Source organism: Topomyia yanbarensis, unplaced genomic scaffold, assembly GCF_030247195.1.
Source record: "Topomyia yanbarensis strain Yona2022 unplaced genomic scaffold, ASM3024719v1 HiC_scaffold_73, whole genome shotgun sequence".
In the NCBI taxonomy this organism is placed as follows: Eukaryota; Metazoa; Arthropoda; class Insecta; order Diptera; family Culicidae; genus Topomyia; species Topomyia yanbarensis.
Window position 1 is genome coordinate 82,684 of NW_026683969.1, and position 26,072 is coordinate 108,755.

General features: G+C 42.9%; 1 protein-coding gene and 1 pseudogene across 6 annotated transcripts in view; one reads left to right on the forward strand and one right to left on the reverse strand.

Annotated features, from left to right (window-relative positions):
• Positions 1 to 343: 343 nt before the first annotated feature.
• LOC131696103 (protein asteroid-like) lies at positions 344 to 2,224 on the reverse strand (annotated as a pseudogene).
• Positions 2,225 to 4,426: 2,202 nt separating this feature from the next.
• The window catches only part of LOC131696108 (mucin-17-like), a 31,637-nt gene continuing 9,991 nt past the window's right edge, over positions 4,427 to 26,072 (forward strand). For 3 of the 6 annotated variants that reach the window (XM_058984639.1, XM_058984642.1, XM_058984643.1), the window contains exons 1-6: positions 4,454 to 4,834; positions 17,828 to 18,093; positions 18,153 to 18,229; positions 18,292 to 18,477; positions 18,542 to 18,949; positions 19,029 to 23,921. In XM_058984639.1, coding sequence (XP_058840622.1) covers positions 17,927 to 18,093; positions 18,153 to 18,229; positions 18,292 to 18,477; positions 18,542 to 18,949; positions 19,029 to 23,921 — 5,731 coding nt within the window. In that variant the 5' untranslated portion in view covers positions 4,454 to 4,834; positions 17,828 to 17,926. Of the gene's footprint in view, positions 4,835 to 17,827; positions 18,094 to 18,152; positions 18,230 to 18,291; positions 18,478 to 18,541; positions 18,950 to 19,028; positions 23,922 to 24,111; positions 24,333 to 26,072 lie in introns of those variants that run through there. The other 3 variants (XM_058984644.1, XM_058984640.1, XM_058984641.1) reach the window with 3 other exon arrangements.

A 26,072-nucleotide genomic window follows, 5' to 3' on the forward strand; every position in this document is an offset into this window, starting at 1 on the left:
TGTCTCACGGAACGGACAGAGATCCTCTAAGCTGTAAGCTGCAGTCCTATCAGCCCACAAAAAATAAAAGAATTTCTTCTGGGTCTCCAGGTAACATTTAAAATTTATTTAAAACACTTTAAGGTCCCGTGATTTTTTCGTTCGTTTGTTGTCCACCATTTGCAGCTGAATAATGTACATAATAACGGTATGATTACATGCAGCACAGGATGCATCGCTGCTTTTAGCAGGCCTACAAAGTATTGTTGAAGGTTAGTCAGAAGCTGATCAACCATAGTGAATATATCATCACAGAAAAGTTTTCAAGTGCTATCCTGAACAATGGTATGTTTTCTTCGTCTGGATCATGGGTAACGGCTTCAGGCAACAAAACGTTTTTGAATTTAAACCATTGATATTTTGCCATTTTTACGACCCGGGTTAAATACCAAAAATTTTTACCCCTTGCACTTTTCAAGAGAGCAAAAATGTAATCTTATTAGCAAATAGAATTGCTCTCTGGTCTAGTGATATCCTCAACCTGCGGATAATGTATGCACTGACTAGAATAATAAAGGTCCATCACGAAATATGGAGTCAGTTTCATTGTCGGTTGATTTATCATCATGATTCCTGAAGAAAATTAGTAAAAATAAAATACTACATTTAGCAAAACTCGCATCAGACCACTTACAGATTTTTCCTCGACGTTGCTTCAATTTTTCTCATCGATCACAGTACCGATGATTATCTGCTTCGGGCGTTTACAAGTACTCCAGAAACTTCTCAGAAACACAATCGGCTTTCTCCTCCTGTTGCTCCTAGTATCTAAAGTATTTATACGAGTTGCATTCCTCGTAGTTATACCCCTACATTGCACCTCGAAACTGTCGCGTCAAACCTTCACGACTCCTCTCCCGTACATGACTGAGTACAGCTCTAGTGGCTGCCTTTACGGAATGAAGCTGCAGCCACTGCAGTATCGCCTCAATCCATCGTTTTGGGGCAACATTTAATGTTACCCACCCTCATTGAAGTGTAGTACTTGGTCAGAACGCGCCTTTCGATGTAATCATTACCAAACACGGCGGCTAACAATGGTAGCGTACCCGGTTTGAGGCGTTCACTAGGACCAATCAAATTTTCGATTGTGTACAGACTGCAGTCCAGGTAGCAGTACGACTCTTTAATACAATCTATTCGGATCTCACATTCACCCTGTTTAACCAGAAATCGATGCTTACGTTTGCTCCCACGACCCACCAACTCTATCGCATAGTGGTGATCATTATCTATAACTTTTCGATAGACCGTATGTGTCACCGTTACGTACGGTATATACTTAACATTGTGAATATAGAAATCGCTATCGTAGTTCAATACATTATAATCGCGCTTCCTAGCCAAAACTGCAATCTCGTTATCCGCTTCAAAAAAGACACCACACAAAAGGAACTTTTGTCGCTCGCAGTGCATCCACAAAAACTTCCCGAATCAACAACGGAATAATTGGTCGACTTTTACATGCTTGATAATTTGAATCCTGTCCAGGAAACGTTCAAAGCGCACACGGTTTTTAGTTTGTTCTTATCATAGCCGCCGTCCAGTATCACAAACGGCCTCACGTAACACTTGGAATGCGATTCGAAAAATGCTACCACAGCGCGGAAATAGTGGTCATAATTCCCTTCGAAGGATCCGGTTCTGTCTTCCGAACGGGCAAAAAGCTGAATGCACAGGTTATCACCGTCGATTACCAGTTCACAGTCGTGTAATTCGAACGGTTGCAAATAGCGCTCTGCATTTGTACCGATTTATGTTGTCAAACCTTGGACACCCATGTTCGCTTCTGATAATAAAATAAAACCTTCGTAATATAGTTCCAATTATTAAAAATTTGAATATTTACCGAATATTGTCCAGAAGAACTATTTCCTTTGCGTAAAACAACAATATCGCGATCTTCCCCGACACACCAATCCATGGTTAATTTGCAGTTGGTTGTCCGTGAGTTTTTTTTTGATGCTTTGTAGAAACTATTATTCGCTCTAATATTACACATAAACCAGTTCTGGAAGCCAAAATGCTTTTCAATCATAGTGGTTTAATTCCGCAATTTAAGTATGAAGTACAATGCCGATACATATATTCCACTCCCTGAGGTTTGCTGCGTACAGGAGTTTACTGGTTCAAATTTTTGTTTTATTAATAGGAGCAAAAGGATACCAAGGATACCGATTGTGTATTATTGGTTCGCAAATGCACAAAAACAAGCAAATAAACAGCACACTATGATTTGGTTACGTTGCCAGTTTCATTTTTTTTCGCCATATCAAGCCTGTCAAAACGAAACAGACGAATTGGGTTGTGTAATTTGTTTGTTCGGTGAGCCAAAAATTGATGACCCGTTTGTATGGGACCTTGCACACTTAATTTGAATTACTGGGTACAGTAAAATTTTGCTGGGGTTTTGAACAGCAAACCGTTCGGTAATCAATTCAGTAAAACAATTCGGTTACCGAACTCTCCGCAATCCGTTCTCTCCAAACGTCAAAAAATACTGGTCAGTCAGCAGTTTCCTCTGAAAATGGCGACTTGACAGATGATTTGCTGTACCTGTTTTGTAAGTTTTTGACGAGGTTCGGTAATGTTGGTACAATTTTGCCGAACAATCAGTCAGTATTTTACTGGATAATGTTTATGTACCGAAAAAAACAGAAGTACTGATAAATTCAGTGAAAAATATTGCGGGTTTCAGCAAATTATTCGAAAAATTACTGAAAATCGCTAAAAAGTGAAAACTTTACCGCAATTTTTTAAAAAACTTGCTGATAGCTCCGTAAAAATATCACTTTACTGTTCATGTCGTCAAAAGAAATTACTGAACAACTTTTGGCTGGTTTAGTGTGTGGCGTATTTAATTTGTATTTGGTAGAACCTTGCGGCAATTAAAACATAGTAACACAAAAACTGTTTTTAGAAATATTTTTTTCAGTTTCACTAATAATTCCTCTTTGGCTTTCTCAGCTTAGCCCTCTATATTAAAATATATCTTCATTTTACAGAGTGGTCACTCACTCTGAAAGGTAAAGGTTTGTAATACACACAGGTTAGCACCCAGCAAACGGCTGGTTGAAGTCTACTTCCAGAAACGTTAATTGTAATGCTCTGTGCTTTGTTATTTCTCAATTTTTTGTCCGCAAATTCGACATCTATATTGGTCAACTCAATGTATATAATATTATATATCAACAGAAGTCATTAAATGAAAAAGAAAATTATTTTTCCATTCCATAAACAGGTCCTTTCTTGACTGATTTAAACCACAGGAATTAATATCTTCGATAGATAATCCAATAAAAGGTTAAACGACTCAACTGATTCGATACAGATATAAACACAGATTTTTCGAGGAGTAAACACAGACTAACAGACATAACACTATGAGGGAATTCCCTCAAAAAACATCGATCCGAAAATTTTCCCAGAACACTAGCTCCACCTTTTATTTACAGTCCCAAACACTCATTTACTGGTGGGTTACCCCTCAGGTTTGGGAACAATTTTTCACTAGTGGTCTATCCCCCATATGCTTGTTCATATGTCAGTGGCGCTATAATTTCAAATGTGGTTACAGTCCCAACTACAAATATATTTAAAATGACCGTTAAAGCGGGCGAAGCTTTGTTTTTGAGTGTTATGTCTGTTAGTCTGTGGAGTAAATACAGATGAAAAGATTTTTTAGTACAAACCAAAGAGAATAGGGAAAGAGACGAATAGTGTGAAGCCAAAAATACCTTATTGAGCAGACCAATCGTGCAATGTAAATAAACATTACTCATGCCTGAGTTGGAGGAGATAAGTATTGTACATCTATCAAAAAAGAAATTTGAATTTCCGTCAGAATTTAGTGCAATCGTGATTGTAAGGTGCATTCTAGAGTATATGTATGAGTAAAAACAAGCTTTAGAATTATTTCATCTCTTTGTTTCGAAATGCACATCGTTTGATAAACAAATACAACGATCGACAAAAGGTTTGTTTTCAAAATATAATAGGAGTCATTTAAAGTGCTGCCATTAGAAGCGGTTGCCAAAATTCTAGTGTTGAAATCATGGTAAAGGGAGTGTTGCCGTTTTGACTGATTTTCACTCTGCGTCTCTTTACATATTCTCTTTGGTACAAACATACTGATTTAATTTTGGCAACCCTGCTGACCCACTGTTGGTTACAAAAGGCATGCAATGGCTTTATTATGCTCACAAAACAGTAGAAATAAAAAAAGCAAATACAACAGCTAGCGAGTGTTAAATGACTGTAACAGAAGAAACATTCGTCCAGTTTAACATCTTCAGGCGGGAAAAAACCACTTACGACCACCCACCCACACATTTACAATGCGCTACCAAACGTCACTCTGCTGCGGTTGACCTATTTAATTGCTGACCTAACGTACTCGCGACCGCATCGCCTCGCCGTCAAAATGGCAGTGCAAATTGGAAAATTCACTTCGGGTTGAGTGTCGTCAACAAAAATATTCGACGGAAAAAGGTGCAAATCCGCTGGTAAAATCGCTATAAATATGTGCAATGTGTTCAGTGGCCTCACGCGAATAAAATTCTGCTAATGTTGGAAAAGCCCGTGCCTGGAACGGGGTACAATTTGCGAATGAAAAACACCGCGTCCCTGTCAAAGTCGAGTAGGCGACAAATTTTGATTGCCCTGATGGCTGGTTAATAAAAATTCGTATAAGAAAAAATAAACGGACAGGAATACGGATTTGTTTTGTGGAAACGACGGGACATTAATAATTAGTTCCGATTACACTGCAAGGCAAGCTTAATTAGGCTATACCGTAAGTAAACTGCGATTTCAATACCCAAATGTACAAAGTTTGCAGGAATAATCGACTAGGTATCAATTTTGTTTCTTTGTTACGACGCCAGATCGTATTTGACTACCCGATTTTCAACCTGCCGGAAAGGTATGCAATACAATAAAAATAAAAAAAAAATGCTACGAAAACACGATTTGTAGATAATGACGTTTTGTGTAATGGTACTTGGTGAACAAATGTGGATTGCCAAATTAGAATTTAAATGTATTATTTGAATACACAAAATAATGTTCACAAAAATTTTGCAAGTTTCTAGAATTATATTTAAATATTAAGCTGTAATTTTTAATAGAAAAGTACGGTCTTCGTGTTAGATATTAGTTTAACTAACACCGTAGGTGCTTTTTTAGCATCTAGTGCGAATTTGTATCCTGAACCTTTTGAAATATCGACAAAGGTTCAACATCCGGCTTTCGTCCAACAACTGCTGATTAGTCCAATTCCAATGTTTAAGAAACTAGAATCGTCAAAAAATGAATAATAATTGCAAATTGTGCAGCTTGGATTAGTATAACAACGCCGACGATAAGACCAGTTGCCAGATCAGATCGACATTGTAGATCTCTGTTGATATTGTTACGAAGTTTCGGGTTCCATAAACTTTTTCTTAGTGACCTTACCGATCTTCAAAGGTCAAGCAAAGCCTGTAACTTTAATTCTAAAGACATGTAAATAAATAAAAGCAAAGCCTGTGTGTCCCGTTGTATATGCCACATGTAATGCGCCCACAGTATCTATATAGTTTTTCATGCTTCCAATATCGTGGGGTTGCCTAGATTACTAGAGAACGCATTTGTTTATAGAAATGGTTGACGACACCTACAACATTGCCTTATAAACAAGAGTTTCTTATCAATTTTGTTAGCTATAGTACTATTCGTATCTGATCTTTTAGATTAGCTAGTGATATGCCTATTATTTCAAATAGTAATATACTGCCGCTAGAAGCATAATTGTCCCATGTGCTATGGCAATCTCTATACACATGTTTCTAGCGGCAGTATACTAACTGGGAAAATATAGAATCCCTCAGGGAATTTTAGACAACCCTTACGACGTAGTTCTAGAGGTAAGCGACGATTATCACTAAAATCTAGCGCAACCATCTGGCAGCCGCTTGCTTTGTTTTACATATTTTTGTTAAAAGATATAGTGTTCTTACCTTGGTGCTACTGTGGTGTAGTGCAAAAAAAGGAATTTGATTGAGTGTAGCACCGACTACACCGGTGTAGTGCATTGTCAAAAACGAAAATGCCATTAGTTTCCGCTTTCGGAATTCCTTTTATTTATGGCAAAACGCGCCATTTTGGCAAAAAATTGGTAGAAAAAATTCCTCCTTGGAAAAGGAGGAACGATTACCCAAATATATGCCTCAACGTGTTCGGTGAAAGACGAATAAATACTTTTGGCTATACACTGCCCATGATCACATATTTGTCCCATTTTCTGTTGAATTTCCTATTTTTATGGGATTGATTTGCGATCATGTGCTGTACACAGGTTAGTATCTTTAGAGAGTTTAAAACACAGCTAAACGCTGTCACATGGTGATTTGTAAAAACCAGCATGTTGATCGAGGCTTTTGCGACTACACTCTGCTTCTACAACTTTGGTAATTGATCTGTAGGTCCGGCGATTGTGTGTCTGTTAAAAGTGCACACATTTTTGTTTCTCTAAATCTTTTTTTTAGAAATATATGCTGTTAAATATTTCCATTGCTTACTTTTTCTTTGGTCGGCGGAGTCTTACACAGTTCCACGACAGCAACCAAATCGCCACTAGACACGATTGTGTCCCTAACCCGTGTGCCACCACCACGAGTGACAAAGAACGTAAACAATGCGATCCACCGCTTCAACGTATGGCGATTTATAGACACTTCAAAAGGCCCGAGGTATACGACCCGAAAATGACTAAATAGACAGGAGATTGAAATAATCCGTTGTAGGAGTGGGACAATTATGGACAATTTAACTACACCTCGATACCTGTATCCAAACTTCTCGTAGCACTGTTTGATCAGCAGCTCTCCAGGTAATAAAAATCGAAAACATCAAATGAAAGAAGCTACTCGCGCTCTTCTCCGTTTTATGCTTACCAACCCATGGCGTTACTTCCACAACGTTGTTGGCAACTAACATCAGTTTGCTAGCTTTGTAGAAATTAAGTTCTCGCTGATCCGAAAACCTACAACAGTACAGTAGAAGTACACATTTGTACTTCATTATTTTGTTGGCTTTTGATTTATAAGCGAAATGGCCAACAACAAGTCAGAAACAATACTTAGTCTTTTGAAGGTATATCCAGCTACGGTTCCTGGTCATCGCGGAAGCTACAGGAGATAGCAATTTATCACCCAGCTTGATCTAAAAGAAGAATATTAAATCCTTCAATGAGAAGTGCATGAGGGAAATGCCACTCGAAGCGACTGCAGGTAATGAACTCGTTCAATAAAATTAGAACAACGATCCCATTAGAACAAAAAGCCCAACGTCTGGCGGAGGTACTGAAGTTGCGCAGGACTACGAGACAGCAACTCGGAGAACCGATGAGTACATTGAGCCTCCTCGATTATAATAGTCAATCAAGGATATAGCCTCTCCAGTTTTTTCAATTGAATTGCAGGGAGCGTTAAACAAGAAGTCAAGTGTAATAAACCTCAGAAACCTTTCAATAGTATACATTTCGAAATATCTTCCGGATACTGCAGCCAATTTCGACATCCCAGACTTCCATATTTTCCGCAAGTATCACCAACGGAATTCAATGGGAGTTCTTGTTGCTGCCAGAGTCGAACTACATCCAACATCTCTGAACCTTTCCACGCCACAAGGAATAGAAACAGTAACATGCAAAGTCAGGACGACCAGAGACTCGCTGGTGGTAGTATCAGTGTACGTTCATCCTAATGCTACCATCTCGCAGAGTGTCACGGAATGCGAATAAGCGGACTGTATATGAGAGAGATTGCAAAGAACTTGAACCACCGATAACCGGAGCCCAAGAAAAGATGCACCGGAAGAGTTTGCAGGAAACTGTAAGAACAAATATAAACGGCCGCGTTACAAAAACTACGTCTTCATTTCTTCACGTGCGCACATCAAGCGAAAATTTTTCTTCCTTTTTTTCTGCTTCCACTTGTACTATAGTTCATTGTAGATTGACCAGCGATGCACCTTGGGGTGTACCGCTACGATTCGAGCCAGCGGTTTGATGTTTTCCTCGCCCGTTCTCCACTTTCCCCTGGTCTGCCATCGATTCCAGAATTCGGCAGCGTATCGCTGAAATCTCTGCCAGCGGTCGAGCCGATTCATTGGCACATGGTTGACGTCTGGTACGGGCAGTATATTCAAAAGCTGACCAACCATCCTGGTGTGAGAGCCTCGCAGCTATCTAATGACGATGAGATTAAGAATAACGGTCTGGAGTTGAGACATTCCTCAATCTGGCACAATACTGTGGACAATTCATTGAAGGTTAGTTTCGCGTTTTCAGCAACCGGTCGAAGCAATCCCCCGGTGCTCATTACAGTCGCTTTCTAGATACCGCCCTGGTGAGCGCTAGACGGCGGAGTGAACTTTCAATGAATCCCTGATGAATGTCGTTCTGCTCCTTTGCTGTGAGATTTTATCATTGAAAAGAGCTCCTGTATCTGTCGATCGATACCAACCAGGTTCGTGCCGTTATCCGACCAGAACCCGTAATATCCTCGGCGTGCAATTATCCGTTTCAGTGCACCCAAAAACGAATTTGATAACTGTTGCAGTTTTCCCAAAGCTTTTAGGGTGCTATCACCATCTAGAAACGGACATATTTCGGCGATTTTCGACTTCGGGAAAGTTTTGCTATGCTGCAGAAAGTAGTTGATTTCCTTCTGGTAAACCTCGAACTGAGCCATTCGTGCAAACTCTAACATCGCATCATGCAGTTCAGAGGGCGAAACACAACCTGAACGTTTGGGTCGCCCTGACTTCGTTGCCTTCAAGTTGATAATGAATCGTTTGATATACGCCAACTGTCGACAAGCTGCGCACAATACCGATCGCTGATCAAGTATCTGCTTCTCTATTCCATAGTTTGTGTATGTCCGACGAACCGGAACGTTAAGAGATTGAAACCGCTAACGAATCTCAAGCGTACTGTAGTCAAATGCTTCGTCTGGTATTTTTCGTTTTCAATTACCGCACAGAATCCTCAGCCAACCAGATGGGTCGGGACCACCACAGAGAATGGTTGACAGTTCCCAAGGGTGTTATTCCGTGAGATGCGCAATCTGCAGGGTTTTGCAGCGAGGGAACGGGACCCCATTGTCGTCGTGGTAGGATTCCCAAAATCGACACCATTGATATCACTGACATATCGAAGGTCTACAACAGCTGCGTATGCTTCTTCAGATGCATCTGAGAAACCATGGAGCTCAATACGGATGTGATAGTTGGTGCATCTGAGAATTCTTATTTGTTGGTCCATCTGAGAATTCTTGTTTGTTCGAGTTGCGATAAATTTTGCTTCATATCGACCAATAATTCTTCAACGCACTGCGGTAATTGGTCGTGCCAATTCAAATCATACTGCCAATACTGTTGGTACAGGATTTTCGCTCCAACTATCACTGACGCAAACCATCCGAACGGATCGAACAGTCTTGCCGAGTCTTACAGTATCTGATGCTTCGTATTTCGTGTGTCCTTCTGTAGATTCTCCTTGAAAATGAACACATCTTCACCAATGCGTTCCTAGTGGCTTGATTGCTGGATCAGTTGTATGGTCTCCTCCTTCGACTCCGCTCCGGATGTCAGATCATCGACATAGGGAAGATACTTGATCGAATCCATCGCAGTTGGATACTGCTGTTCGTATGCTTCTACTGCCTTCTCCAGTGCTAACATCGCAAGGAATCCAGAATTCTTCAAGCCGTAGGTCGCCGTGAGTAAACGAAAAAGTTGAATCGGTTTATCCGATGAATCTCTCCAGACAATACGCTGATAATCTGTGTCCTCGGAATGCACCAAAACTTGGCGGTACATTTTTTCAACATCCGCTGCAAATACTACTGGATATGACCTGAACCTCAATAGTGTTTCGAATAGATCAGCATTAACGTTGGGTGCATCCAGTAGTATGTCGTTGAGCGCTACTCCGGAAGTCGTGGCACAAGAACCATAAAGAACAACTCGGAGTTGGGTCGTAAGTCTAGCCTCTTTCACAATTCCGTGATGTAGCAAGTAACAAGGCTGGACAATCAGGATCCGTTTCCGCTTCTGGTATTAATTCCGTGACCCAATTTTTGAAACTCGTTCATGAACGATACGTATCTCTCCTTGAAGTTTGCATCCCTTTGAAATCAGCGTTCCACGACTATTAGGCGTTTGGTAGTTGGGTGAAGTGATTCTCCGAGCTTAAGCTTTGAATCGTCCAGTGGTAATCTGACGATAAAGTGACCCTTTTTTGAGCATGTGATAGTCGAATCGAAATGTTTGATGATCCCTTTCTCTTACTCTGCCCAAAGCTTTGAATTGGCAAGTTCTGGTCATCCCAGAATAGTCGCAGAGTGCGATCGATGTCAACATCTTGACGAAGGTTGATAACCTTGTGGTGTGTGTGTGCAGTGCACCATTGCTTCAAAATTCTTCCTGCGACCATCCAACCGTAAATGGAAGACTGTGCCACAGGAATATTGTTGTGATCCTTGACCTGTCCCGATTGCAATATGGACAGGAAGGCATCTGTTTCCAGTATGACGTCAAATGAGCTTGGTTTGTTCAATTGCGAATCAGCTAGTTTTAGACCCTCCAATGCGATGCTTTGAATTGTTGGCACGGCAGGGATTTCCCATAACGTACACTTGAGTGGCGAGCTTTCCTTTCTCGTCGAAACGTGAAGAAATCATCAGCTTGACCTTACCGGGGGCTTCCCCATTGATACCTGTGACTTCCACAGTAGCCTTTATACGCTTAAGTCCAAGGCGCTTGGTACAGGCCTCGGTGATAAGAGATGCTTGAGATCCAGAATCGATAAGAATTCTTACCTCATGCAACTTCCTCCCTTAGATCTGCCGTCACCGTGGGTAGCAGCGCGAAAACAAACGGTTCAATGTAGACGATTGTTTGCGCTGCATTCGATGAAATCGGCGTGATTTCCGCTTCTTGTTTACTTGTCTGGTTCTCACTAGGCTTTTCGGTTGCTTGCTATACTTTCGGCACAGCATCGTGTGATGTTTCTGCTTGCATTAGGCAGACTGATTTCGACGCACATCGCTTCGCTGTATGAGATGAACGTAAACAGTCGAAGCACAGTTTCGAAGCTACCACAAACTCACCACTCTTCACACTGGTATCTAGGATGATCCTTGCAACACTTCGCACATGTTGAAGTTGGTGTTCCGGCATGAAATGCTTGAATCTTTTTCTCGTACTGAACGGACTACACTGCCTTCTTTACGGTTTCGCTGATTTGCTTTTTCCCGAAAGCTGGGCATGTTTCCATTGCATCACATCATTTCTTCAGTTACTCCAAAAAATCTGTAAATTGTGGGTTTACACTGTCGATTATTTTTTGTGTCCACGGTGAGCTGGTTTATCGATCCACTTTCTCCAGCAAGAAATGAATCGACCATGGATCCCGTGTCGTACTCATTTCCCAGCGCTTTGAGCTGGCGAATGACGTCATCGGTAACAGCCACCAGTTTCTTCAACCCGGTTGCATTAGTGACTGATAGTTAATCAACGAAACACCCCGATAGTTAAGTGAACGTTTAGGGACTATCCATAAATGACGTAGCATTATATTGGGGAGGGGGGAGTTTTGTATTTTGTGATGATGTGTGACGACAGGGGGGTAGGGGGTTATGTCATGCTACGTAGCTTTTTTAAAGGGGACCAGGGGTTGACCTGATGTCACGACATTCTTACCCGTTTCATCTAACTAACATTGTTTTTGATTTTTTTGTTTTTTACGGGGATAAGGAGGGGGTGAGAGTTACCGTCAAGCTACGTAATTATCAGGGGGGTATATAGAAGTTTGTGACGAAATGCTACGATGGGGGAGGGGGGTGCTAAAAATCATTCAAAAAAAATGCTACGTCATTTATGGATCGTCTCTTAGCACTCATAAATTTACAAACGCGATTTCAAGCACAGCCCAACCGCTCACACGATCTCGAATCGGTCGTCCGGAAGTCTCTACAGTCGATCCTAGCAACCTAGACACATGCCTTTAGTTGGATCAATAAAAAAATGACGCTCAATTCATTAGACAACACATTCCATGGCGATATGACCGGGAACTCTGAAATGGGAGAACTCATTCTTCTAGCACCTGAACCGTACACTTAAAATTAAGTATCAGAGACACGGTCCGCATTATAAAATCGAATTTATACACGCGAAATCACCTAATACGACATACGCGTTAACATACAAATGCTTGAGCCCTTTGCGATCATCCACCTACACCCGCGATCTCGCAACCATGATAATATCCCAGTGATAAGCACTTATAAATTTTCAAGCGCGGTCTCAAGCGTGAACCTACAAACTATCGCGCTCGCACGAACGTGAATCGATCACTTCCGGAAGTCTATCCTCGATACCAACAGTCTAGGTCCATATCCTCAATTATACCGATTAAACAAAGAAAGCTCTAATATCCACTGGACAACACGTTCCGTGACGACACAAGCGGGACCTTTAGGGATATGGGGTAACTTACTCCCTGTCAGAATGTGAGCCGTACACCGAAAACTAAATACCAGAATGACGGTCCACCTGACTGTCCAAGACCACGATACAAAATCGAATTTATACACGCGAAGTCACATACACGCGACAAACACGTTAACATACGATCGCTTAAACGCTTCGTGATCATTCACGCACACCTACGCCCACGATCGCGCAAATTTGATAACACCCTGGTAATAAGGTGATCGTTTTAGTACTTACGAAGTTGCAAACGCGAACCCACAAAAGTGCGTTTTCACGCGATCATGAATCGGTTACGTTCTTAAATAATAACCCTCCGTCCTAGCAATTTGGTCCACACATCTAGTTGGACCAATCAAAAAATAACGCTGATATCCTGACAACACTTTCCATGGCGGAATGACCGGGAACTCTAGTGATATGGAAGAACTCACTTTCTTCTAGCATCTAAACTGTAAACCGGAAATTAAGTATCATATTCACGATCAGCGTACGATCGTCCAAGCTTACTTACCTTACCGTTCAGGCTAGAGCCTTATTGTCTCCTGCTGTATGCAGAAGCAGTCTCCACTCCACTCGGTCCATTGCTGCTTGTCGCCAGCCTCGCAGTCTTCGAAGGGTCCCCAGGTGGTCCTCTATCTGGTCGATCCACCGTGCTCGCTGTGCGCTCCGGCTTCTTGTTCCTGTAGGGTCGCCCTACAGAACGATCTTCACCGGGCCGTCGTCCGACATTCTTACGACGTGTCCAGCCCACCGCAAACGTCCTATTTTTGCGGTATGCGCGATGGATGGTTCTTACAGCAGCTGATCCAACTCATGGTTCATTCGCCTGCGCCACGTTCCGTCTTCCACCATAGATGGAACGCAACACCTTTCGTTCGAAAACTTCAAGAGCGAGTTGGTCCTCCACGAGCATAGTCCAGGTCTCATGGGCGTAGAGGACAACCTGTCTAATCAGCGTCTTATAGATAATCAACTTCGTGCGGAGCCGAATTTTGTTCGACCGAAGCGTTCTCCGGAGTCCTAAGTAGGCACGATGTTCCGCCAAGATCCATCTCTGAATTTCTTTGTTGGTATCATTGTCGGCGGTTACCAATAAGCCACACGAATTCGTCGACCATCTCGATTTCGTCACCGTCAATCCGAACTCGGGATGGGAGGTTCACATTGTCGTCTCTAGAACCTCTTCCTCTCATGTATTTTGTCTTCGAAACGTTGATAGCAAGTCTTCGAAACGTTGATAGCAATCCTGCTGGTTTCAGCTTCAGTCTGGTAACAATACCTCAAAGTTCCGTGCCATTATGTCAATGTTGTCGGCGAAGCCAAGAAGCTGGACGGATTTCCTGAAGATCGTGCCACTCGTGTATATCCCCGCTCTCCTTATTACACCTTCCAACGCAACGTTGAACAGCAGGCACGATAGACCATCACCTTGCCGTAACCCTATTCGGGATTCAAAGAGACTCGAGAGTGTCCCTGATACTCGAACAACGCCCATCACCCGATCCATCGTCGCTTTGACTAATCGTGTTAGCTTATCCGGGAAACCGTACTCGTGCATTATCTGCAATAGCTGATCTCGATCGATTGTGTCATACGCCGATTTAAAATCGATGAACAAATGATGTGTGGGCACGTTGTATTGCGGCACTTCTGCATAACCTGCCGATTCGCGAATATTTGGTCCGTGGTGGCGCGGGAACCCATGAATCCCGCTTGGTAGTGTCCCACGAACTCCCTTGCAAATGGTGACCTTGTAGGCAGCGCTAAGTAGTGTGATCGCGCGGTAGTTGCAGCCAGTGCTGTGCAATCTCACGATGGTCTTTGAATTGTAACGGTAAATATGAAGTGACCGTATCACCACAAAAATGACCGTTATTTCATTTCCATTTTCCTCGGATAGTGTATCAGTTAACTATCTCTCACAGAAGCCGTGCGAGAGAGAACGCATTGAACTGATAGACAGATTGAGTACCATTTATTGTGTATTGGTATTCCAATGAGTGAGAGATTCAGAAGAGAACCGTCTGACAGTTGTCATTTCATTGGAATGAGAACCGTAACTCAATAAGCATCGCTTACTGTTTTAACCAGGGATGCCAACGGTACCGATAAACTACATTTTTTTCGGTATATTTACATTTGTACAAGCCGTACAGCCCGCTACAGCGACGCATCACTACAGCTCTTGCCAGAACGGTAGCCAAACCGATTACATTTTCCCGTACAGCAGTAGAATACATTTTTGTTTTGCTGCTGTACTCCGACTGCTCGGTGAGAGTGTGGCGTAGTAAAGTTTGTTCTCTCGCTTTGTACATTTTTCTCTGCATAATCAAAGGGAGAGGTCTGCACACGAAAGCGTTGATGCCAGCCGTGGCGTAAATGAGCCGCATTCATTGTCGTAATTTTTGAATGAAAATATTAAAAAGATTGAAAATATTAAAAAATGTAAAATAAGGAAACAGAAGCTGTACCGCTCGCGTCTGGTGGCTGTACTGGAGACAGTAGTTTTTTGTCATGTTACTGCTTTGCACACAGGCAGCCGTACAGCGCTGGGCGTCCTGCACCAGCGAATGACAGCAGCATCGAGAGAGAAATGAGAATGTAGGCAGAAAAATTACAGCCGCAGAAAAGGTAGGCATTTTGCATCCTTGGTTTTAACTGCAAACTGTTTCATGCTCTTTTGTCTAGCAGGTTTGCAATCAGTACCGTGATGGAGCTCAGCACTGGTTGCAGCAATCCAACTTGTCACCCTTTTTGTAGATTGGGCAAACGACACCCTCCATCCACTCCCAAATTTTGGCGATTATCCAGTGCAGCGCTCTAACCAGTGTTTCACCACCGTATTTTAATAGCTCGCTGGGTAGTTGATCTACACCGGCAGCTTTGTTGTTTTTCAGCCGACCGATCTCCTCCTTGACTTCTTGGAGATCAGGGGCCAGCAGCCTATCGTTTTCTGCGCGTGCTCCAAGATCCGTTGCCATACCGCCTTCGTCCTCTGCTGCTTCGCTGTTGAGGTGCTCGTCATAGTATTGCTTCCATCTCTCAATCACCTCACACTCGTTCGTAAGAAGGTTGCCGTCTAAGTACCTGCACATATCGGCTTGCGGAACGTAACCTTTTCGCGAACTGTTCGGCTTCTCGTAGAACTTCCGTGTGTTGTTTACGCGGTACAGTTGTTTCATCGCTTCGCGATCTCGTTCCTCATGTTGGCGCTTCTTTCTCTTTGTTGCATTCTTCTCCTCTTCTAACTGCTTACATTCGTCATCGAACCAGTCGTTTCATCGATTCGGAATCGCTGTACCTAGTCCCGCTATAGTAGTACATCCTATGGCGGAAAGGATCTCCCCCCAGCCATCTTCAAGAGTAGCTGCGGTAGGTACGAACGTTAATGATATCAGAGAAGAATCGCCCGTCGATTAGAACGTGATCGATTCGATTTTCGGTGCGTTGGTCAGGTGATCTCCAGGTGGCTTTGTGGATATCTTTGCGGGGGAAGAATGCCACGGGAGGCTGCGAAGTTCACGCATCGTTGGCCGTTGTCATTCGATACGGTGTGCAAGCTGTTTGGCCCGATTACCGGTCTTAATATTACCTCCCGTCCTACCTGAGCATCCTACGATCGTCCAAGAACAAAGGCAAATATGCGAAAGGATATACAGCTATAAAATAGAATTTATACACGCAAAGTTACATACACGTTAGCACACGCACTCGCGATCGAACACATTAACGTACAAACGCTCAATCTCTTCGCCATGATATATGGATCGCGAATTCCCTACGCCCGCACATATCTGAACCGTACAATGAATATCACATACAGAATCGGATTCTGAATGTGATTCACGACCCGCTGCAATTGGCCTTAAGCAGTGTTTTAGTGGATGACATTGACCTTCCGAGAACCTCGCTTTACAGCTCCAGTAGGGCAACTCTCTAAAAAACGATTTTCGCGGATGTCGCGATTTTGCGGATTTGGCGAGTTTTTTGTTCTCAATTTAATGCATCACGCGGATTTGGCGCGAATTCGAGATTGGACCGTGTTTTATTTATCGGAGTCTCTTAACATTCCCATTTATCATTTTGTTTAAGATGTATACTAATAACTTTCACTTCAATCGCTGGGAACACTAATCCCTCAGAGTGGATGTTATAAAAATTAACCTTAGACTCCATTATGCCGCTTTATAAATATTTTGAGGTGATTACGAATAATATGAACAGTTATGATTTTTGAAGTTTCATTTAAAAATGTTGAAACACGAATTGCAATATATTTGTGCATACAATGTTCTGCGTTTTCTTTTCATTTGGATTCAACTATAAAGTTCTGCATATTTAAAATCGGTCCGCTGTTTTTGACTGGGAAGTGGTCCTAGTGGTCGGTTGGTGTTTACTCGAGTTCCCACGTGATGGAAAAAGGAGTAAATTAGTTCTACCTAGAAGTACTGAAATCACGACAGGGTCGGGTACGTGGATCGCACGGGAATTGAAAATAGCGAAATACCACCGTCTGCGCAGTTCTGAAAAATTTCAAGGAACGTCTGGTTCCCGGAAGATGCAATCAAGGCGCCGGACGTTGTTGTGCTCAGTAAACTCTGTGCTGCACAGTTCGAAATATGCGCATTCGGAAAAGTTTCAGAGCCGGATCGTAAAGCAAAGCAGTACGGCAAAAATGCGGGTTGGAAAGCAGTATGCTCAGGATGCTGACCAAATCAAACGGATGCATCCTTATGGACGATGAAACGTGTATCTAATTGGATTTCGAATAGAAACAGAAACTTTATATTGCCAGGGGTCGCTAAGATGTTCGCAAGAAATACAAGTTTGTTTTTGCGGGTAATGTTGCCGGTAAATTGTTGATCTGGCAGGGAATCTGCAACTGTAGCTGAAAGACTTCGATTTTCATGGCAGTTAACCAGAAAAGGAAGGCTAGATTCTTAGAAATGTGGCATTTTCAAGTGCGTATATATGGCAAATATTCTAGAATCAGCAACAGACACATATCCAACAACAGCAAGCTCAATTAAGTAGTATTCGAAGCAAGAATCGAAGTTTGTTTCGTCAAACACTTGTATTAGTATTTGGTTTTGTTTAACGTATTTTTGAATAGCCAGTTAACCAATTTTTCAACTGGTCCGGAATGTAGTAGGCACTGAGCACATTAAATTTCGTTATTTCTTTTTGTCTTTTGTACAGTACAAGTCAAACAGATTATTGAACACGAAATATTTTCAATCCGCAGTGACGAAGCAAGCATCGGGGACATTGGAGATAAGAACGCTATTCAATCCGTACCAATTTGAGGGAAATCCTTGAAGTTGAAACAGGAGTCACCTAAGCAATGGATGACGACAATGAATACAAAGATGGAGACACAGTATGGGTTAAACTCAGTTATTGCTGGTGGCCCGGGGAAGTACTCGCTGGTGAACGTCTGACGGAGGAGTTTCTGTCCACGCTCAAACGCCGACCGCTTGTTGTGGTAAAATTCTTCGATGAAGATTCATAGTAAGTTGCGTATCTTAACCATTCGACAGGAAGTATCTAAATGTTACATTTTATTCCAGCGAATTTGTAAAAAACACAAATTTCATCTATAAATATAACTGTGCCCGAAAACATGAATTTCTTCGGAAGGGATTGGGTAACATTTTGGTCTGATACATACTATTTCCTAAAGACTGAATTTTATCCTTGTGACTTTAGAACAATATCGCACCAAGAACAAACATATGGAAAAATTTCCATCTGACGTTATGCATGCCGAGCGAGCGACCGGAGGCGACCCGAATATTGTCAATTCTACCGATTATTTGCCTCAGAAACGGGAAAACTATGCTGCTCTTTTCCAGCCGGACAAATCTAAGGGAAAAGGAAAAATTGGTAACACAGGTACGAATTTAAATATGGTGTCTAAGTAATTTAATTTAATTTCGAATTTGTCAAATTTTCATAGTAACGACACCGCGCCCAGGCAAGAAAACCGGATCACCGAGCAAAATTATACCGGTTATTCCGGTACGTAAGCATGAAGTTCGTATTCTGGCCCAGGCTTCATCATCCACCGGTATCGGAACCAGTCGCCGAAGTGTACCGTCCGCTTCGTCAACACCATCTTTAAGCCAGCCATCGTCCCTGGCGTCTACTCCAAGACTGCCTACCCCGTACCAGTCTCTTAATTCATCTACAGATCTAGGAACGCCTATTGGCTCTGCGACGGCGCTGAATAGTTCTGCTTCACCGGCACATACCTATAACTGTCATAAATGTGGATTCTCAAGTGGCCGCCAGAATGTGATTTTGGTACATATCAAGTACTGTCGGGCTGTTCCGATGGTACCTTTGAGTGTTCCACCGCCTAGAGGTAATATTTGCTTGCTACACTTTCCAATTGCGCAAGTTTGTTTTAAATCCAGTTGATCTAATTGTAACATGTTTTACAGCACCGAAAGCCGTTGCTCTCACTCCCGACAAGAAAATCCATGAGCAGAGCCCCGTCAAAACGCCAACTCCAGTAGATGCACAGGAACTTGTTACTGAAGTCGAAATCATTCAAGACCCGGAAGAGCTGGTAGAAGTTATCCAGGTGATAGAACTTCCACGTGGCCGAACTAGCCGTACTTCTAGGGTGGCTGCAACGACAGTCACCCCGAAAACATCTGACCGTCGAAGGAATCGTGGTCGCGGAAAGGCAGTTACTTCAATGACTCTAGAAAACGATGGTAAGATGGACGTTTCAACGGAAGTGGCCGAGGAATCGATCGTTGAGGAAGTATCCAACGTGGAATTGAAGCATGTTTCAGTATCTCCTGGAGACAAATCCGAGAAAGATTTTAAAAGCAAACCGGATGTGGAGCTGAAGAATGAACTTCTGGCAGATTGGAGCGAGGATGAGCAGGATGACCAAGAAGGCGACTTGTCAAAAGAAGATAAGAGTTCAAAAAAAGGTACACCTACATTTGAAGGGAGTCGTTCTGCCATCGCTGAGGCAGTCGCTCTGAATTCGAATACAACGGATAACAGTTTGGATAAATCTACAGAGTCTTCTCCACAACTATCGTCACCTGTTTCGTCCGGAGCTACAATCAAATATCGCAATATTCCGAAGAAACAAAAACGAGAATTCATCGAAGTAACAAATGATCAACCGGTTATCACACCCGGAGGCGCGATCGAAAAGTCCTCCAGTGAGAGTAGTATCAGCACGGCAGCGACTTGTGGTGAATCTCTCAGTGCTCCGGACAAAACGCCGACGTCAAGTGAAAGTATAGCTGTGGAACGTCCCATCAGTGCTAAGCAAAGAATTTTAGACCGAGCTACCCGTGGTTCCAGCAAATCTGTCAGCAGTGATGAGCTTAAGCCGGAATCACCAACAAAGGTTGTAGCTATGGAATCTCAACCCATAGCGGCGGAGGAATCTAGAAAGGAAATTTCCTGTTTTGATTTTAAGGAAGAGGAGGATGAGGAAGTGGTCCTCAGCAAATCCCCCAGGAGATCTCTTTCCAACAAGCGTGATACTTCTCTAGAGCTCAGCACCAGCGTAATGCTAGATGACGAGAAGGAAAGAGCAAAAAAGGATGCCCAATTGAAAAATGAAATTGATTCGCTTTTGTGTGAAGCCATTGTTCCTACATTACCAGAATTACCGGGGGGCACAAAAATGCCTTCCCCGGGACCATCTTCCTCTTCAACGGAAGTAACTCCACAATCAAAGGAAGATCGTACTCTTCCACCGAAGGAACGTGGTAAGCGAATCTTCAAGACACGAAATAAAATAATCGAAAATGAAGCCATAGCCTTGGAACAGTCTAAGGCGATTGTGATGGATTTTGTCAAAAAATCACACGAGCAAGAACTAGCGGAACTCCGCGAGCAGCAGGAAGCTGAAGCGAAACTAACCTCAGAGTCTCCAACCACAACCAACGACGACTCTCAGGAATCGATTGTCTCGATCGAACCAACTAGATTTGAGAACTCACAGTTTGCAGCTATCAAAGCCAAACGAGCAAAACTTCAGCAGGCGCAAAAATTCTCAGTGTCCACACCCACAAAGGTTGACACGCCTCAAGAATCAGCGGTCAGCTCTAGTAACGAAACAAAAGCCACAGAGACAGACTCTCTACCGGTATCGATAAGTAAGAACCAGGTAGCTTTGGAATCATTACAAAAGACCCCGAGTGTTTCTCCACCGATCAGCAAGGGCCGTAAAGGCAAACAACGAAAGTCTGGCACCCCTGTCGTGGAAGAAGAGAAGCCTATAGAGCAGACGAAGCCAGAGACGGTATCGCCTCTTGTCGATGAAGCAACTCCCAAAATACGAAAGAAGAGAGCTGGAGAGCTGGAAAATCTCGATTTGGCGTCTCTCGATACTCCGCGTTCGCGTAGAGGTAGAGGAGTAAAAACCGATGAGCCAGTGTTTCTAGCTGAACAGGAACCTGTTGCACTGAAAGATGAGCCGGTAGTTGCAGTTGCGGCCGAGAAGCACCGAAGAACTAAGCGAGCCAAAACAGACGAAGAAGAGATTGATGTGTCAAAGATGAAAGTCGCCGGCGAACAGCAAACGATTGAGTCAGCTTGTGCGCCTGAAGAACTAAAAGAAGAAACTAAGACCAGTAGCAGGTCTAGGCGATCAAAACAGCTGCAACAGCAATCAGCAGATTCTACAGCCGATATGCCAATTGAGCCTGAAACAGCCGCTGTTGAGACTGTTGAGAAAGAACCGGAAGCAGAAATTCTTTCCATCACCAAACAGCAGCCCATTAAAATGATTATAAAATCAAAGGGCAGAAAATCAAACTCCGAGCTTGTTTATGATCCGGTCGTTGTATCGCCTGAGCCAAACGATGAGGTTAAGGATAAATTGCCAAAGTCTCCGAAAAGTTCGAAGAGGAAAAAGACCCCAGTGGAAGAAGACCAGCCAATGTCCGAGGTTGTGCTTAACAGTGATAAACTTGTGGGAACTAAACCGCTGAAATTGAAACGACCCAAATTCAGAAATGATCTTTCCATTACCGCAGATGAGCTCCCCAAAATGCCTGCGGGTCCCAGTGCAACTGATCTACAAATTGCTGAGGCTTTGATACATCTTCCCGAAGCTGCTCCACCCAAGCTCATCGTTCTGGACCAGGAAATGGCTGAAACGAAAGCCAATAGTAGTTCTCCGGTACAATCAACTGCAAAGAGCATCAACCCTCGGAAACGACATCTACAGACTCACCTTCTGAGTGCTGTTGAAACGCAAGACCTGTCCAAAACCGGTGATAATGTTGGCATTCCAGATAAAAAGAAGCGAGATACAATCGAAGTAGTCAATGTTGCTGCCATCGTTGTTGCCGAACCGGTCGTGGTCAAGCCGATCAATGATAGACAATCGACAGATGATGATAAATTCGACATTGATAACATCCCCATTGTAATGGATGACAGTGAGTTGTTAGACGATACAACCATTTCAACTACAACCAACGCAAACAGCATGAAATTAACGACCCCAGTTGCAGTCGATAACGAAGACGACGATGATATTAAGTTGATCTCTACGACGAAGCCCATGACGAAAAAGATTGTGATCGTTAAAAGCAGCAACGGTTCAGCGAAAGTTATTCCAGCTCGTGAAAAGCCAAGCGATCTTGTTTCGGCGGTTCCTAGAAAAAGTCACACTATAAAATCCACCACCGTTACTATCAGTCCTCCGGTGGATCGACTGTCGCCGAAAGCTGTGCGATCACCTACCCATTCACCCCCGATACGATCAGCTCAGCTAGTCCAATCTAGCAGTGGAGGCCAGATTGTGATTACTAGTAAAGGAACCGTGTTGACCACGCAATCTCCAGCCACTTCTTCAGCCAAGAGTCATGCAGCGGTTACACCTCAAACACAGATCACGCATTCAACATCTAAAAGCCCAATTGTTTCATCAGTTTGTAGCGTGAGCACCATCAGTAGCTCAACATCTAAGTCGCTTCCGGTGTCATCCAGTTCTGCTAGTCCACGAAGCAGTAGCAATCTTACGAGTTCTATAAAAGTGAAATCCCCTATCAGAATCTGTGTGCAATCCCAAGAAATCATTCATCCACCAACAAAGCCACGGATTTTGGCTAAATCTAGTGATGTTTTGCCAGTTACTCAAAAAGTAGACTTGTCGCAACCGCGGAAAACTTCACCTAGTATCGCTCCACCAAAGAAAGCACTGATTAAGAAGCTCTCAGAGGGTGGTTCGTCCGTTGGTAAACCACTGTTTTCAACTTCCAAAGGGGCACCTATAACACCCCAAACAGCAACTACCTCGGCTGTGAGTCCCGGGAAGAAGGGTCATCGAGTGATTAAGATATCTCCCCAGAAACTGAAAGAGTTCACGCGTCTTGGGATGGTTGAAGATAAGGGCCAAGGCAAAGTACTGACAGCAAGCGGTATGAAAAAATTCCGACAAGAGCAGCACCTGCTTCAACAACAGCAGCAGCAACAACAACATCAGTCGATATCTAAATCAGTTAAAACGGACAAAGTTTCTCGAGCAGATTCGATCGATGAGGAACCATCAACATCCACCCCGACACCTCCCCCACCAAGTGACAACCAAGCGGAAGTGGTTGTTGCAGCAGCAGCAGATTCATCAGTAAAAGAAATTCCTACGATACAATCGGAAACCGAAGAATCCCCCGAAGTGACGCCTGCTGAATCGTGCACACAATCACCAGCGAAACCAGCATCTCCCACAGCCGAAGCAACTTCCGAACCAGTATCCACTGAAGAAAACGAAGCCGACGCTGCCGTTATCGATGAACCAGAACCAGACAGTGAATATGTAGATACAGCTACGGGAGAACTAGCTCCCGCAGAAATAGAAACGTCGGAAGCAAGTGAATCCATCCCAGCAACTGCGGTTGCAACGGAAGCACCAGTTGAGGCGGCAGAATCCGGTTCCAATGTACAAGAATCATCCCAACTGATAGCCGTCCCGGCCGAAAACTTTGGAGGCCCTGCCAATCTTTTCTATCTGTGTTCGGTTCGAGAAGAAGGCTTCGTCCCCGTCAATAACGAGCTGCTGTATTTGGATTCCTCCAATCAATTGGTCGCTCTACCGGAGCAAGCCTCGGTGGAGGATATTGTCAATCAAGCCGAGGTGCTAGAGATTCCAGTCGGCAGCGATCAGGCAACGATGGTGGCAGCCGCTGCAGGTGATATTGAAGGCGCGATGGAAGGCCAACAGAATATCCTCCTCAACACCCAGGATGGGCAACAAATCATTTTAGATCAGCAAAGTCTGATGGCACTGGCAGCCGGTGGGGATACCTCACAGCTGCTCACTCCCGATGGTCAACAGATTCTATTGCAAGGTATGTAGCGGCAATTTTATTACTTTATCGCGCATGTCGAGTTAGATTCACTTTCAGTTGCATGTGTTAGCTTTGGGCGCATTTCCGGTTTGTACTTTTTTCTTAGTTAGTTATTTCAACGCACAATCAGAACAGACTTTCTGAGACAGATTTTTTTTTCTCTTCTCGTTTTGTGTTCTCTTGTATATAGGTAACATATTGATTGATGAAATTGATCCGGAAACGGATTCATAACCAGCACAAACACGCTTGCATTCTTGTTTTCTCATTGGTGTTAGTTGCACTAAACTCACAGATTCTCTCATTTGGTGGATGATGGCATAACGTACAGATGGCGTTGACATTATTATACTATAACAATAGATGTATATTTATATTTTATTGATCGCGTGTTCACATTTGTTTTCAAAATATGTATTTGTCTGATCAGAATCGAAAGTACGTTTATATCAATGTTTATTGTTAATTTAGGCTTATACATGTTTCGAGTAGTGTTATATCTTAAAAAAAAAACAAATTATTATTTGACATTAGTAAATGCGATGCAAACGGAGAGCTTTTTTTTCTTCCTACTGAACAGGATACAAACTGTTACTATTATCCTTGTTCTACAATTTTGAATAACAGAGATCCTCATAACACCAGCATCTCCTCAACTAACTGCTGACAGTCCTCTCAAACCAGTCATTTATTCAATTTTATACTCTCATATGGGTCATTACGTAGAACGCCATTAGATAAGATGCTTTTTAGGGTCATCAGCTTGAATGGACATTTGCTAGTTTAGCATGGTTTGGTTCGAAAGTACGTTGCAGTGGCACCGTAGCTTCGTGGTTAAATTTTTCCTTCAATAGAGAGAAGAGTTGCGAAGGTTGGGTTCGATTTCCGTTCATATCATTCACGGTGCATATCACAATATTTTCGTTCGATAGTCTATTTTGCGACCAAGTTCTACCTGTACATCAATTCTATAGCGATCAAGCTATGTTATATGAGCTTAGGTAGACCGTAGATTGCAGCTTTCAACTACTGCACGTATTCTTAACATCTTTGGTTGTCGTTTCGATTGGGCTGGGTATGTTTATGATGGGATAATTGAAGAAATGATGGTAATCCGCTTTCGAATACATGGCGAATTGCTAAGCATAAAAACTAGTAAGATTAAATTTCGCTTCAAATGAGGGTATTGTAACTTGACGCTATCTCTTACGCTTCCGCATACAAAGATATCAAGAATGGCTACACAGCTGTATTTGAAATCATCGTACACAAAATTTACACGGACGATTTCTGGAGTCGAATCAGCGTGTGTTCACCAAAAATAGTTCTCGTCAAACGATGGGCTTCGATTTTAGTACATCTGCAACGAAAATAATCCCGACGATATAATTTCCCGTGGCTAGTTGTCATAAATTAATAATATAATACACAAGTTGGTAATACGGTTCTGTCATTTTCGCCAGCCGCAGTAGCCATTCCGTGTGATGATTTGTTAGGGATGAGTTGTCATCGCCGCATCCATTGTGAGACTCACTTCCACTCCTCTCTAGATATATAATTCAACGGTCACTGCGGAATTACGGAGAAAACTTCAGTTTCTATGTGCAGTGCAGCCAAAGTCTAGGTTGCTGCTGAAGGATACGACGAATGCATGTAACGGTTGGAAATGCAGTTGACGACTCGTGGCATACATGAGATGATTACAGCGGATGTACCTATACCTGCTGATGCGTAGAAAGGCATCTGCAATACCTCCACTTCAAAAATATTACAAAGGAGATGTGGAACTCCCTAGCGAAAAAGTTTGCGCAGAAAAGTTTTGCAACGTAAAGCAATATTCGCGGATCACTCGCAACGATAAAGATGGTTTTGGATTTTGACGCCATGTCATTAAGTACATTGCCGTAAAGGTATATTTTTTCTTGGTGAAGAACAATTTAGGTAAAAACTGTTTTTCTCCATTAGGGAGAAAATTGTGTAAAACCATCTTTGCACGTGAAGAACACAAAACCTAGTTCTGGAATTTGCGTTTCATCTTAATCCCACACCAACTTAGTGACTTCGAGCTTTTTCGAGCGAGCGTCAATCCGGCGCTAGCTTAGTCCAGTGCACTGAAACAGCAGTGCAACCTGGGCGAGGTGCACATGACGA